Source organism: Coptis chinensis, chromosome 4 (genome assembly GCF_015680905.1).
Source record: "Coptis chinensis isolate HL-2020 chromosome 4, ASM1568090v1, whole genome shotgun sequence".
NCBI classification, from domain to species: domain Eukaryota; kingdom Viridiplantae; phylum Streptophyta; class Magnoliopsida; order Ranunculales; family Ranunculaceae; genus Coptis; species Coptis chinensis.
This window is the reverse complement of record NC_141459.1, coordinates 40,714,907-40,731,333: the sequence shown is the minus strand read 5'-3', so window position 1 is coordinate 40,731,333 and position 16,427 is coordinate 40,714,907. Positions and strand designations below refer to the sequence as shown.

General features: G+C 41.2%; 2 protein-coding genes across 2 annotated transcripts; both read left to right on the top strand.

The window, feature by feature from the left end:
- Positions 1–9,229: 9,229 nt before the first annotated feature.
- LOC147503511 (uncharacterized) lies at positions 9,230–9,664 on the top strand. The gene has a single exon (XM_086604872.1). The coding sequence runs from the start codon at positions 9,230–9,232 to the stop codon at positions 9,662–9,664; it is 435 nt and encodes a 144-aa protein (XP_086460998.1).
- Positions 9,665–12,159: 2,495 nt separating this feature from the next.
- LOC147503510 (uncharacterized) lies at positions 12,160–14,552 on the top strand. The gene is made up of 4 exons (XM_086604870.1): positions 12,160–12,657; positions 12,749–13,015; positions 13,064–13,129; positions 13,944–14,552. The coding sequence occupies exons 1-4, from the start codon at positions 12,160–12,162 to the stop codon at positions 14,550–14,552; spliced, it is 1,440 nt and encodes a 479-aa protein (XP_086460996.1).
- The last annotated feature ends 1,875 nt before the right edge of the window (positions 14,553–16,427 follow it).

Genomic DNA, 16,427 nt, shown 5'->3' with positions numbered 1-16,427 from the left:
GACCCTGTCTATGAGGATTGACCTTTGTCATTGGTGTACTTCCTTTCCCTTTCATATAGTGGTAAGTGCACCATTCAGGTAACCGGGCCCTCCCTATGGAGTGTGTGGCTGTAAGTACCGGATCCTAAGTCCACAGTTAACATAATTCACGTTTTCCACTTTTGCATGTTTTCTTGGTTTTTGAGTCATGTTCCTCTATGGGGTGAATTATGTATTTATTGTTTTTCGTTTTTCTTATAATAAACTAATAAAAATAAAATAAAAATAATAAAGAAAATAAATAATAATAGAAAATTCTTAATCATAGAAATAACAATCCAACAAGTCTTGGGAATTTGACTTTAAACGACCCGCGTTAGAACAAATTTTGTGTTTAACAATTTGTTTGGGGGTGGGCAATCGGTCTCTCCATCTGGATTGCTCGAACTTTCCATTGGTGTTGCTTAGGCCCATTACTTGTTAGTTCAATTGGGTTGACGTAATCTAAACTTAGAATTCCGTCGTTCGCATAACTTACAACACACACGCACTTCGAGGCATTTTTCCACCCTTTTATACGTCACCTATGGTTGGAATTGAGTGTTTAATGGATCATTGGATTGGAAATTCTCTACTGATCATTTCCATAAATCATTCACCAAAATCGGGCTAGTAACGAAGCGGCAAATTGAGTTTGAAATTGTGCGAAAAATCGGAAAATTTCAGAATTCAAACTGGGCTTGGGCCCAAACCGCACGCACGTCTGTGCGTCTCCTTCCTTCCCAGAAAAAAAAAAAAAAACGCACGGTTTCTTTCTTTCCCTTTCAATCCCGCCGGTTACAAAGTTAAATCAAACCTTGAACACCAAAATAAAAAAAAAAATAGAGAGAGAGAAGAAAACCTAACTACACCTACACCAAGATAATCAAATCCAACTATAATCTTCTTTAAACCATTACCACCACCAACCTAACTCCGAACAACCTCAACCAATTCAAGTAACCACCGCCACCACCGTTGTTTTAGTTGTTTTTCTTCAAACTCGCCTCCCCCACAGTCTACAAAACCATTAGTTGTCTTAGAAACTTCAATGACACTATGACGAAGAATTTTGTCGGAGCACGCTTTTGCTTCCGACAACTTCGCGCCATTTTATGACACGGAGATGATTAGGAGGCATTGGAACGGACTGTGGTACTCGACTGAGGAGTTCTATCACCATGATTTGGTAGAACAGTTTTATAAGAAGCGAGAATTGGAGGGGGATAGGATTTTCATAAAGGTAGCAGGAACGAGGAGAGAAGTAACGTGACAATTGTTGGCTGAACTGTTAGGAATTACGCTTGAAAGCAACCTGGTAACGACAATTCAGGAATCCTAGTATACTGGAGTTCCTGCTTTGATGAAGGATACTGTCGTGGAGGGTGAATACAATCCGACATCTCATTGCGTCCGCCGATTGACCTTGAGAACCAATCAACCGGGTCAGAGCTCGGTGGATTGGTAGGAACGTCCCCGGGAAAGACAAAGTCGATTGATATCGGCCCGCAATGTATGACGCGTTCTCGGATTTTGCAAACAAATAAGTATAATTTCTACATCCTTGATTTAATGTTTAATGTGATTCGAGGAGTGGGGAAGAACTTGGCACCTCTTCCCGTATTGATCACTAAGATCATGCTCTCCTTTAGAGCTGTCGCAAGATCTGCTCCTATTAAGATCAAATTGCATTCTAATGCAAGTATCTATACGGATTGCATCCAAGAGACTTGGCCGTTGTCTGAAGAAAAAATGGATGAGTCGGAGGATGAAAGGGAGGATATGACATGTCTGGATGACGATGCATTAGATAAATGTAGTTCTAATTTAGAACGCATGCAAGTATTGCAAACTGCCTTGCGTTGCGTTTATGGTATTTGTGAAGATATCCGAGATAGACAGATTGTAATTCGAAAGAAGCAAACGAACCTTCAGACGAGACTTGAAATGCTCGAAGGAGTTCAGGACGATATCCTGTCTAACATGGAGACTATCCACCAGCATCAACAAGCCCAGTATGCAGTACTCCGGACTGAGATGGAAGCACAGCGCTTGTTCCGAATAGAGATGCTACGACGCATGCCACCCGTGGAGGACTCTGTTTCAGCCGAGTCCGACAGGCATGAGCGTCGTCGCCGAAGGACAGATGGTTCAAACCATTCTCCATCCCAGGGCCAATCTCCATCTCAGGGTCCATCTTCATCACACAACTAGGTGTTCACCTCAGTTGTGTTCGCTGTTATTTCATGGTTTTGATTGTTTTATTAGTTGAATTTTAATTAAGTACTTAAATTTAAATATTAATGTGTTTGTTTTATGTTGTTTGGATTTAAATTTTAAATTTAATATAATTGGTTAATTTCGAGTACTGCTTGTTTTTATCATTAATCCCACCTTCCCGACTTGTTTGGGGGTGGTAATATTTATACCGAGCATAATTCGTTATATGATCATCCGCGGTAAAGTAGTCTTGAAGGAAAGGTTGATAATTTGGCCGATATCAGCATATCTATGATTTGTGTGGTGGTAGCATGAAATGTAGGAGAGTTTAGAAGTTACTATTCTAAATCCATTAAGAAAGATACCAGGATTTTTAGAAAATCATGAAAATGGTTTGTTTCCGTTTTTGGGTTTGGAATTTTTCTATTTCTGGAAATTGCCTTAACACAATTTGGGAACTTGCCAATTCGTTTTGGAAGCTCAAAACCTATTTAAACTCCCTTCATTCTACACTAACAAACCACACTATACCCCACCATTATCCCGCACCTTTCATTCCAAGCTTTTCCTTCTTTTTCTTCCAAATTTCTGTTTCAGCACGTCCGAGCGCGCCTACGCCCTATACACTTTCCCAAATTTTAGTCAGAGCGAGACCTGCGCCCAAAACACTATAAATTCTACAACCCACGAGCGACCCCTCTATATAAGCGCACCACATACGCCGATGCTTAACGCGGGGAAATTCCAATTTTCAGAGGGTCAGTCCAGGATTTTTTGGAACTGTTCAAAGAGTAGTTAAGATGACATCTCCTATAGTCATACGAGCAGATCTTTTCAAGATGTGTTGGGCACCGAGACCTATGGACATTGGTTCCGGACCGGGATCCTCGAGTTAGGATGGAAGCGCCATCTACCGGTAAGTGATGACGATTCATATTCACCACAAACTTTCGCTTATTTCTACGACCATGTTAAATTCTATTGTAATCGGGATGGAGAACAAGAATTCTCCGTCGTGAGTCGAAGACACGACACATCAATTCGATAAAAATATGGTCGCTTTAGTTTGGGGATTACCAATACCGATCCTGTTCACACATGGGCATATATGACCCGATAACGATATCTTTATGATTATACATATTTCCATGAGTATTATGGGGAGGGGTATTTCGAGTAATGGACCGTGGGCGATATAGCATTGCCCCTTGGTAGCCTTTCCCTAAACGTAGGCACCACCATGTTATTCATCGATGAATATTTTGGGGAATGGCAGTTCATTTCGCAAACGGTATTCTTTGGTGAGATTTTCCTCGCTTTTAGAATGAGGGGCGTCGCCGATATGACATTCCCCAAGTTTTAGTCGCTAGTCTTAAGAGAGCCCAAACCATGAGGCGTAAGTATCTTCTTATGCCTGTGTTGGTAAGCCGCATCATGCGTAGTTGTTTACCTGTATTCTGTGCACAATTCACAGATTGGAAAAGGGTTGAAGTCATGAGACCCACTAATTGGGTGGTTCGCTCATTGCGAATAATGACTTGGCCGGGATGGCAGGTGCAGCCTCAATTGGTCGCCCCGTGCATCCCATCAGACATAATAACACTTAACATGTTAGCATTAGTAGATGATAAATGGCAGCAAGCGTGGCAAATTATAATGGACTGGCAGGATGCGAAGGAACCTCGTCTCATTAACGAGGAGGAAGATGTTTAAGCGGGAGATAAGGTAAGTTTTTAGTTTTGTTAAGTGTCTGTTTATGTCCCAAGCAATTTAATTCGGTTAACCCCATAATGGGTGGAACTCTTATAGAGTTCGTCAGTTTTATTTCCTATATTAGTATGCGTTCTAACTTTGTTTTGTAGATGTTCCTGAATTTCACACGTTTCAATGGTATTTTTCCTACCCTCTTTATTTACAATACTTTGAGGACAAAGCATGCTTCTTGTTTGGGGCTTTATAGAAACACGTGTAATTAAGGCATCTGTTAGGATATAGATATGTATAATATGCATTTGTTTTCTAGTTAAAGTTTCAAAAATTTTAAAAAATATAAATAAATAAGTTTATGCTATACACTTAGGAATATTGGTATTGTTTTCTTTCTCTATGCTCTTAACAATCTAGAAGTCTCACGTAGCTTTTGCATCAGAATAATTGTTAGAAACTTAGGTTAACATCTAGGTAATAATCTTTGCATCTATCTATAAATATATTACATGAGTATCTATGATTGTTAGCAGTAAGTTTCTGAAATCTAGGCTAGAGTACTTATTCTACAAATCCTGTGAGAATATAGCCTAAAGCCTTATATGAGCGAAACATTTGAGAAATGACACAAGGGAGAAGTAAAATCCGGATAGAGAAATCACACGTCCACTTGCTTGATCACTATGCCATATCCTAAGCGAGAATTTAGGCCCTCTTTGGATCGATATAGCCAGAAATTCAAACCTATGAATTATTTTCCGCTAGTCGCCCCTCTGAGCCTTTCTTTAGCCTTTCATAACCCACAAATCCTTTACCCTATTACAAAAACAAAACAAAAATAATAAAAAAATAATAAAAATCAACCTACCCAATCTAGAATAAGTCTGAGAATAGAATGAGGAAGAAAGAAGAAGAGAAAAACCGGTGTAAACAAAAGTTAGTTGATTGCTTCAGAAAATAAAGAAAAGGAGTTTTCATCCAAAAAAAAAAAAAAAAAAAAACAAAGTGTAGAAGCAAAAGTAAATAACAAGGTTTTCTCTAAGTTACATAATATGAAGACTCTACTATCTCAGACTTGTCCTTTTGAATATCCATTTCCTTCCTTCTTAAACCATCTCCTAATCCCTGCAACACCTAATATAGACCTCTAGCTCAATTAGAAATAGGTTAGTGTGATAGTAAGTGGCAGATGTGTTTGATCGACTCCGGCTTCCTTGTTGTCATTGAGATTGTAAGGTAAAGAGTGCCCACTACACACTGGAGTAGCGAAACTTGAGTGGAAAAATCAGAGTGGTTTTCGTCTTGACATTTATGTGAGGACCTACTTAAGGATGCTATTCCGAGTTTTCACAAACGAACCTGCTAGGCATTTCATGGTATTACTCATAGTACTTATATTCGTATCATAGATGATTGATTATTATGCATATATTAGCTTAGGTTTTTGACTTGGCTATTCTTATTCATTTGCTAGTGAGATGTATAGATAGTTGGGACATGAATGAGGAAAACAATAGTTTTATTTCTTAGTCGTTGTAGTATAGTTGAAGTTTGTGAGTACCTTCACTGGAAAACTCTCACGAGGCTATAACTCGTCCACTAGGGAATTCCTAGTGGTTTAAGGCCTTGTTGCGATATGGTCAATGCAATCGCGACTCAGTAAACGAGTAGATAAAACTCTATTTTTGGTCACTTATTCTAATTTCTCATCTTTGCTTGAGGACAAGCAAAATGCTGTTTGGGGTGGTTTGATAAGAGCCCAAAACTGTAGTTTTAACCCCTCAGAATATGATCATATTTTTAGACCAATTATGTGAGTAATAATTAAGAGTTAACACTGATTACGTGTTTTTATGCATTTCAGGTTTCAAAGTCCATTATGTGTAGAAATGTGCCACTTTAGTGAGATAAAGGAGCAAAGGTCGGTTACTAAGTAGTTTCGTAATTAAAGGCCAAGATTCAAGAAGACAAAGCCTTCCTAAAGCCCGGTCAAAAGCTGAAAAGTCGACACGGGCAGAAACAGCACACAAGTCAGTAGAACTTTCGAAGGCCATATCTTTGGACTCAGACCTCGGAATGGGGCCTACCTTATGTCAAAATGACCGGCTCGGAAAGAGCTTTCCAATGGTCCAAGCTTTGACCCAATAAGAGGAGCATAAGTGGACAAAACGTCTGTTGAAGCCAACTGCAGCTGAAGAGGCCTTTTTGGACTGAAAGAATTGGGTTTTGGGCCCGATTCTCTGGCCCAAAACATGGCTCCAAGCCCATGCACGATTTTTGGATCTGAAAGTATAAAAACCAAAGCTTAGCTCTTTGTTAATGGTAGCTAGTTAGACCTAAACAATATAGATAATTCTAGATCTAGTTTCTAGTATTTTAATTAAGTTTTAGTTCCATTTTCAATTCTTGTTTTAGATTAAGTCTTTGAATCATTGTTCTTGATTGATTAGATAAATAAAATAGTTATTTTGTTAATTTCGATTTTTGTCATCTCAATTTATAGATCTAGTTTTAATTCTTGTTGATTATCATTTCGTAGTTTAAGTAGATTGAAACATTGTTAGTTAATTTAGTTAAGTTAGAATTTTAATATGATGAGTAGTTATAATTCAATGGGAAATGATGGTTTGATGACTCAAGGCTAAAACCTCCATTAGAGGGGTTGATGAAGCTTTGATGAAAACTTAGTGGTATAGTGTAGAAGCATTGTAGAATCTATTCCAATCTAGAAGGTCGTGATTCGCCATGAGAATGGGTAGAGGACCTCACATGCTAGTTAGTATTCGGTAGAAATGCCATGAACACTAGGGATTAGAACTCGAATTCTTGCCGTAAGAACGTAAGAATTGAGATACAAGAATCTATACTAGGTTATTAAGTTGGATTCGAGGTGGATTCAATTCCCCTCTAATCCTTTATCTAGATTAAAAAACAATCGTATTTCCATAGCATTCGTAGTTAAATTCAACATAATCAATTTCATATTGTATCGTAGTATAACACCCTTTGTAAAGCTCTCATTAGACTTAAGACCGACTAATTAGATTAGAAAACATTCCATGCTAGAGCACTAGGAGTGGAACGAACTTGTTACTCCACTCTATCTCGATAGAATTGAGAGTAGAAACTTTGATAAATATAGACACGCATAAAATAGTTTTAGTTTACTTACGTTTTGAGTTCATCGTTCATTTCGTAGGTAGACTATTCAATTTTATCTTTTATCACCAATCGAAGAAAAAGAACCAGATTCTTTAACAGGTCCTTATGCTTCTTTGCGTGAGTTGCCCGTAGGGGATGCTGATCTTCACTGGGGCCAGAGACATCTGTTACCACTTCTAGATGAAGCGATTTTGTCTGCTGATCCTGCTGGGATCACAAAAGGACTGGTATATTTTCCATATTTTATATTTAGGCTTAGTTGGTTTGATTGATATGCGCAGACACTTAAAGTAACAACTACCCTTCACATTGTTCAATTGTTTAATTTCAGACGTGTGACGAAAATGAAGTGGAAGCTAGAAAAAATGTTATGGACACTATGCATGAAATTAACACCACCTTTGGGTTGAAACCGAAATCTCTATGCAGCGCAGCTGATGACTATGTGAACGATCACATAGTCTGTGGTGACAAGTGGACCGAATGTGGTATAGTACGGGGGAACAGGCTGCATGGGATCAGATCCGCGGTATCCTAACCGCTTTGGAACCGACGCGAGACGTGGAAAGAGATAGTGGAATCCTAACTGCAAGGTAACTGCCGCGATATGTGGAGAGAGAAGAGACACTAGATGAAAAGGAGATCGACGACCAGAAAAGAGAGGAGGTTAGAAAAGAGAAAGAGATAAAGGGGCGCCAGAGAAAGAAAAAGAGAAAGAAGCGAAAAAGGGACTAGGGAGAAGAGATCTTATAGGTTGTAATAATTGAGTATACATTTTAGATTGGAGACAAGAGATCTTATAGGTTGTAATAATTGAGTATATATTTTGGCGTCGTCTGTGGGGACGAATAGTAAGAAAATGGCCACTGTAGCGAAAAGAGGAGTAGGAAGACCTAAGAAAGTAGCGGTTAGAGAGGCGGTCGAGGAAATAGAGAGCGCTCAGATGGAAGGGGTAGGAGAGGAAAAAATATCAGACGTGGCGGCAGACGCTACCAGACTTCTTCAGGAGGAGATAGTTTGGTGAAACAGAGCGGGGGGGATCCTCAAGGCAGCAAAGTGGAGGGGGAGAATGAGGAGCACCCGCCACCAGACGCAGAACAAACGGTTGGCATCACTTTGGAGGTAGTACATGCTATGATTGAGAAAGATAGGGAGTTTAACCGCGTAGCAGAAAGAGAAAACCAGAGCACTACACAGAAGGAGGTTGCGAGCCTCAATAAAAATCCGCTGGCAGATTTGATATGGAATTCAGAAGTACCTAAGAGGTTCTCCCAACCGAGATTTGAGAGATATGATGGGAAAGGAGATCCTACTAATCATTTGCACCATTTTCGGCAACAGATGTCGTTATGGCAGGAGAGTAAGTATGATGGACTCCACTAGTCTTAAGGGGGGAGCATCTGATTAGTATTACAGGTTGGCTTCGCGGAGCATCAAAGGGTTTGAAGAGCTGGAGCGTGCTTTCGTTGATCACTTCATACACCAGAAAAGAAGAGTGGTTGATATCGCAGCTCTGTTCAACATCAAACAAAGGTTCGCAAAATCATTAATGGAGTTTTTGTGCAGATTCAAGGAGGAGACACTGAGAGTGGAAAATCTGGATGAACATACAACGGTCATAGCCTTCCAGCATGGCTTAAGGTCGGGAACTAGGGTTCATGAGTCGGTTCCCAAAATTGAAATCACTACTTTGCACGCTCTGTACCCAAAGGTAGAAAAATACATACGATATGAGGATATAATGCAAAGGACTGCGAAAGAATAGAAGAAATCAGGGAAGGCAGTGCAGGCTGTCGACGGAGATGACTGAAAGGGTAAAGGCAGGATAGAAGAAAGAGAGAGAGGATCTTACAGAAGAGAAAACTAAGGTCTAGAGAGGACGGGGGATCGAGGTAGAAAGGATATCCGAGATAGGAAGCCATACCGCGAAATAGAACAGACTCCTCTCAACAGGCCCTTGGAAGAAATCTTGCCTTTAATTAAGGGGCAACAATATTATGAGGGTCCGTGGAGTACTCCAGGGGAGATAGAGGGGAAACCATTCTACGCATCAAATCAGGAATCATGCCACTAATGAATGTTACACCTTGGAGTGGTTAGTGGAGAGAATGATTGAAAAGGGATGCTCAGGGAGTTTCTCGCAGAGGTTCGTCAGGCAGAGAGAGTGCCAGTGCCGGCTAGAATTTTAGGTACTATTAATGTCATCTTTAGTGGAGAAATCATGGGAAGGAATGCGCACAGAGACAAAATAAGAAAGACAATGAGTTTACAGCAGGTGAATGAGGTGGTGAGCACACCACGGCTAGTTTGTGGAACCGCGATGGGGGAGGAAAGCATAATGTTCACCCCAAAAGACTTAGAGTCAGTAATTTCACCGTATGAGGATGCATTGGTGACTACTATAGCGGTGGGTAATTATATGGTAAAGAAGGTGTTGATAGATTGCGGCAGTTCAGTGGATTTGCTATTCAAAGGGGCCTTGGAGGAGATGAACATCGGTAGAGATCAGTTAAAAGCTCCTCAGACAAATTTATATGGGTTCAATACAGCAGTATGACAGAGCCCATAGGAGAGTTGGTGTTACCAGTAACAGCAGGTCCGACGACTATATTTACTCGGTTCATGGTGGTGGACACTAGTTTCCAATATAATACAATTCTAGGAAGAAGATGGATCCATGAAATGAAGGCCATTCTGTCAACATTTTACCAGGTGATCCGCTTCTTAGTAGGGGGAAGTATGAAATAAGGGAGGATCAAGTGGCCGCGCAAAACATCCATCAGGTAACTGTAATGGAAATGGCCCGAGGCAAGAAAGGGGAGGGGTCATCACCCGAACAAGAATCAGCATAGCAATTACAGGAGGTGGCTGTGACAGAAGTTTATGAGCCTCTGCTAGGACCGAAAACTTTGGATGAGATTGAGGTAATGAACTTGGGGGTGGGAGTGTAGGATCCGTTATTCAGAATGCAAATATTTCTACAAACCGCGAACACCACGCGCAGCGGAATTAATGGGTGTCCACGATTTAGATAGAGAACATACCTTTTAGATCCGGTTTTGATAACTCTGAGAATCCAAGCTTTATGAATCCGAATCAACAATCAACCCCTTGAACTTCTGTTGTATTCCTTTAGAATAGATTGGACGTTGTGTGGACAACGATCTACCAACCCCCTTCTTTCTCTCAAGATCATAAACGAATTCAGATATACTTTTCTTGCCTCTTTTTCAGAACCAGTGAATAGTAGATTTTGGCCAAAGAGAAAGAGTATTCTATTTATAGGCTACAACAGGGACCATGAGGAGAAATTAGGGTTTGGCCTCCTGACGGGCTTGGGCTTCCCATGTTCTCCCCGAACACACGGCCCAAGTCCGTCAACAAATGGCTTATTCCACTAAAGGCCATTGTTGCACTACCGCCCTAATCCCAAATTACGTGTTAGCGTTTATGGGCTCCATATTATATGCTCGTTGATCTCTCCGTGTTTAAGATATCGAATGTCCGTTGATTAAGTCAAGTTACTGACAACTACATTAATCAACTTCTTATGTCCTTGAGTAGTACCACTCAACCTCATTGTCATTGCGGAATAAATCCACCTGCAGGGTTTACATGACAATCTTTTTGAGCTCCTCAAGGAGACATCATCAACCCGACTTCTTGCGGGACACATATTCTTTCTATAATCAACAGCACACCTTACATACAATGTCATTACCCAATCCATCGAGTTAGTTGATTCACTAATGAATCTCACTCATTGATGATTTAAAGTAATGTACAATGCACGTAAGTGCCCGTTATTATATCCGGATTAGGAGGACAAGCATCCATAATAACAGAGGTGTTTGTTCTCTTATATAGTCAGTATAAGGAGAAACAACCTCACTTGGTCCTGTTCAATACACACAAAGTGTACTAGTGTAATCCTATAGTCAAGATAGACTAATATCAGATTATACTACAACCGTACTAATGGTTTGACCAAATCCATCTAGGTTGTGAACGATTACTTATACTTTATAAGGTACTGATGATATGATCTTATGTGTGTTCACACCATATCATCTACAACATAAAGTATTAGACACATGCATATAACTAATAACATATATAATATGCATAACATTTGCACATATGATTCTCATTCAAAAAATGAAGAATTAGAGTTAATACAAAAGTAATGCTTTTAGTATATAACCCTATCAGGGAGATGAGGAAAAGTTTACATCAGTTGGGGCTGACTTGCCGGAGGAATGGAAAAGTAAATTAGTGCAGTTTTTGATAGAAAATATAGATATATTTGCGAGGGTGATTGAGGATATCACGGGTTTAGACCCAGAGTATGCATGTCATCACTTGCATATGAATAAAGATGCTAAGCCGATTAGGCAAAAGATGAGAACTGTAAGACCTAAGTATGCGGCAAGGATTCGCGAAGAGGTTATACGACTGAAGGGGGCTGGAATAATAAGGGAGGTAGAGTTTACAGAATGGCTGTCTAATGTGGTCGCGGTACTTAAAAAGAATGGCAAAGTTAGGATGTGTGTCGACTTCACAGATGTGAACAAAGAGTGCTCGAAAGATTGTTACCCTATGCCTCGGGTGGATGAGCTAATAGACAGAATGGTGGGTTACAAAGTATTTTCCTTCATAGATGCGTCTATGGGGTACAATCAGGTTGTGATGTTTGGGCCAGATCAGGAGAAGACAACCTTTGTAGTGGAGGGCGATACCTATTGTTACACAAGGATGCCATTTGGTTTAAAAAATGCGGGGGCTACCTTTCAGCGGTTGGGAGAAAAGATGTTCAAAGGAAAGATTTGAAAAGGGATTGAAATCTACATTGACGACATGGTGGAAATGAGCATGTCAGAAGAGGAACACTTAGAGGGCTTACAGGAGACTTTTGGCATATTGCGAAAGCATAAGCTGAAACTCAATCCCAAGAAATGCACATTTAGAGTAACATCAGGAAAGTTTTTGGGGTACATAGTCACTCACCACGGAATAAAGGCGAATCCCGAGTAGATTCGGTCATTAATTGAAATGTCATCACCGCAGAATGTGAAGGAAGTACTATGGTTGGCTGGGAGGGTCGCGACACTCAATAGATTCATTTCCAAGTCATCGTACAAATGTCGTCCTCTATATCGTTTGCTGAGAAAAACACCAGATTTCTATTGGACCACAGAATGTGAAGGGGCCTTCCAGGAGTTGAAGACTTATCTAGGAAAGGCACTTTTGCTATTGGGTCCAGAGCTAGGAGAAAAGTTGTATTTGAACCTAGGAGTTACCGAGTATGCGATAAGTTCAGCTTTGGTCAGGGTGATCGATAAGATAGAGAAGCCAGTTTACTTTCAGAGCAAAACATTGCTCGATGTCGAGACCCAGTATAGTAGGATTGAAAAGTATGCTTTGGCCTTGATCTTTTCAGCTCTCAAGTTGAAGCCTTACTTTGAAGCACATTCAGTGGTGGTAGTTACAAATTTGCATCTCAAGCAAGCATTGAAGGCCGAAAAGTCAGGCAGAATTTTAAAATGGGCAGTAATGCTCAGTTCTTATGAAATCCATTACCAAATCAAAACGGTAGAAAAGGCACAAGCCATGATGGAGTTTTTGGCTGAATTTTCGGCAGAGGTACCCCACTTGGGGAGAGGAAATGGTAATGGAACCTAAAGGGGAGGTTAGTCACGATCCTTTGGATCCTTGGGATATTCACAATGGGTGGAGAGTTTTCGCAGATGGTTCTGCTACTGATACTGGAAATGGAATTGGGGTCGTGTTAGTGACTCCTGAGAATAATCGTCTAGAGTTATCTATGAAACTGGGATTCGTGGCTTCAAATAATGAGTCTGAATATGAAGTGGTGATAGCTGGACTGGATTTGGCCAAAGATCTAGGGGTGAGTGAGTTGTCTGTTTTTTTAGATTCTAATTTGGTAATTTGTCAGGTGAATAGAGGGTTTGCGGCATGCTGCCCAAGGATGGCGAGATACCTTGAGGTCCTACAACAAAAGGTAAGCAGGTTCAGCAAGATAAAGTTTGCCCATTTAGGCCGCGGAGAGAATAGACACGCCGATGCCTTGGCTTATGTGGCAGCGGTTCTTCCTGGAACAGAGGGGTCAATCTATTGAAGTGAGGGTGTTAAACAAGCCAAGTACATCCGAAGAGGAAGGGGTTTGGTTAACCACCGAGACTGATCAGGGATGGATGGAACCCATAAAAACTTTCTTGAGGGGAGTCGAAATAGAAAATAAGCATGAAAAGCGAAGAATGGAACAGCTGAGTCAAAGATACACATTACTAAAAGGAGACTTATACACGAGAAATTTCATCGGACCATTGCTAAAATGTATAGGTCCGCAGCAGTCCCAAGAAGTTCTGGTAGAGGTTCACGAAGGTGATTGCGGAAGTCATTCCACTGGGCGGACAACAACCCACAAGTTGCTATCACAGGGGTATTTTTGGCCCCATATGAAGAGAGATGCCACAGAGTATGCCAAGAAGTGTAAGAAATACCAAAGATTTGCACCGTTCATACATTCACCAGCTAAGCCATTGCATAATGTGTTCATCCCATAGCCATTCGCCATGTGAGGACTGGATATTGTAGGGCCTCTACCCATGGCAAGCGGTAAAAGGAGATTTATGCTGGCCACTACGGATTATTTTACCAATTGGGTGGAAGGCGTGGCTTTGCAACAGATTAAGGAAGAAAATGTGAAAAAGTTCTTGTGGGAGAATATCATTTGTAGGTTTGGGCTGCCACATACGGTCATCGCGGATAATGGAACTCAGTTTACAGGGGGCAAGGTGTGAGGGTTTCTTCAGGCGTTTAAGGTGAAGCCGGGGTTCTCAGCCCCCTACAATCCTGAAGAAAATGGACAGGCAGAGGCATCTAACAAAATCATAATGGATAATTTAAAGAGAAAGTTGGAGGAGCAGAAAGGTGAATGGGCAAACGAATTAAATCACGTGCTATGGGCTTATCGTACCACACCGCGAACATCCACGAATGAATCACCATTAGCAATGGCGTACAGAGTAGAGGCCATCATACCAGTGGAGATGATAGAGTCCACTACTATAACCCAGGCTGTTGAAAGAGGAGTGAATGAGAGGATATTAGCTGCTGATTTGAATCTCATTGAGGAAAGAAGAGAAATATCATGCATTTGGTTAGAGGAGTACCATCAAACTCTACAGAGACAGTATGATAAACATGTGAAGCCGCAAAGTTTTATGGTGGGTGACTATGTGCTACGACGTGTTACCCCTGCCACTAAGAAAGAAAATGAAGGAAAGTTGGGTCCAAACTGGGAAGGACCCTATGTCATCAGGGAGAAGGGTACATCTAGCACTTATGGATTGCAGACTACTATAGGGGAAAAGATAGAGAAGCCGTGGAACAGTAGAATGTTGAAAAAGTTCCATGATTAGAATCTTTGTTTAGTCTTCTAAATGTGGAGTATTTTAGATAGAGCTATGTGATTAGCGGAATGATATTTTGTATTCAATATTAATATGTCTATGAAATAAATATACATTTCCTTCAATTGTGTCATGCAAGGAAATAAGAGAGAATCAAACTTGGGGGAAAATATAGTTGCCCCAACATGCTTCACAAATGAAATAAAACAAATGGGGATGAGCCCTTTGCGGAATGTATGTCCGAATTAACTTGGGGGCAACCCTAACTAACTTCACAGCTGATCAAAGAGAGCGGGGGGATGAGCCCTTCGCGGACGGTATGTCCGAATCAACTTGGGGGCAACTAACTAGCTTCACAGCTGGTCAAAGAGATCGGGGGGAATGAGCCCTTCGCGGTCTCTAAGCCCAAACAGATACTTTGAAGCCAATTAAGATAGCCCCATCAACTTTTAAGAAATGGGGAATCGAACTTAAAATTTCTGGAAGATTAAATGGCTTCAAGACGTATTGAATTAGAATAATTGTGAAGTCTGAAATTATAACATGCGGGGAATTAGAACGCGAATGGAAAGATGAAACAAATTTGATTAAGACCTGTTACTCAAACATATATGTTCGAAGAGATATTTGCTCAAACACAGGCAAAAAGATATTTGTTCAAACACAGGCAAAAAGATATTCGTTCAACAAAAGATATACAGAAAGTCTGAAGAGTAAACTGCAAAGAAAGAAAGCCAACAAATGTTACTGCTGCTCAACATTCACTTCTTCCAGAGGGAGATTTTTCTCCTCACCAACAGTGGTGTTGTTCTCATTGTCCAATTCAACTGGGGAGGTGTCAGCGCTAGGAGTGGAAATAGGCAGATCAGCTGTAATAGTCTCAGGAATTGCAGTCGATGGGACTAAAGCTGGCATATCAGGTACTGGAGGCAGCGGGGGAAGAAGACGGCCAACTGCAGTAAGTTCATCAAGTTGCTGCTTCAATTCATGGGCAATCTTCTTCGCAGCCAGGCTTCGGAACCGCTCCGCGGCTTCCTTCATAGCCTTGTCTAAGGCAGATTGAGAGGCAAGTTTCTTCGCCTCTTTCCGGCTTTCCAGTTTGGAAGTGACCTGGAGTTCTTTTTGGGCCTGGAGTTCTTTTTGGGCCTGGAGAGCCACGATCCACATATCGACCCTTTCCTTCTCCAGCCTAGAATTCTTAGTTTTCCAGCCGTTAGGGCCATGAATCTCCTGTTTCATAGCATGTAGAGTATCCACAGTACTGGTTATCCCGTGCAACACATAGCCAATATCTAGGCTCAGCTACATAGACATATTTGTTATCAAATGTAGTAGGAAAGAAAATGAAAAGGCAAAAGTAATAACACACAAACCTTTTCCTAACCAGTTTAGATGGCAGCCCTATGTGAAGCGACCATGCCAGAGTCTCCATAGGCTTGGTCCCGAGGGAGATAAGAGCTGAAAAACAAGGAGGCTGCGACTGCTGGGTTGTCTAGGGCTGAGTCATGAGTTGTAACGTCACGATCTCTAGCTTTGAATTTAGGATGCCAGACTTCGACCGGGCCAGATGTTAGGGGACTCGCCAGCATTGGGTCCTGTCTAGGGCAGTGTGCGAGAGCCAGAGGTCGCAAAGGCTCAGCGCGTGTACCAATGCTGAGATGAGACATAGTCTTGGCCTTTTTCACGGGAGTACTCTTATCTGAAACTTCAACGGGCGCATCGCCATCAGAGTCGTTGTCCCAGAGCTTGAATTTGTTAACATCCATATCCGCGACAGTGGGAGGAGAGGAAGTGTTGTCAAAATTGTCTTCCCAGTCAGCCACACAAGAATACGATGGAGGAGGGGAGTCAATAGTAGTAGTTTGCGCCTTGGAGGCAGCGGCA

Bases quoted from the DNA above. Each gene is read 5' to 3' on its own strand.
- LOC147503511 (XM_086604872.1), top strand. From the start codon at position 9,230: ATGCTCAGGGAGTTTCTCGCAGAGGTTCGTCAGGCAGAGAGAGTGCCA.
- LOC147503510 (XM_086604870.1), top strand. From the start codon at position 12,160: ATGTCATCACCGCAGAATGTGAAGGAAGTACTATGGTTGGCTGGGAGG. The intron at 12,658-12,748 runs GTAATGCTCAGT...AATTTTCGGCAG, and splicing joins GCAGAATTTTAAAATGGGCA to AGGTACCCCACTTGGGGAGA. The intron at 13,130-13,943 runs GTAAGCAGGTTC...GGGTTTCTTCAG, and splicing joins TTGAGGTCCTACAACAAAAG to GCGTTTAAGGTGAAGCCGGG.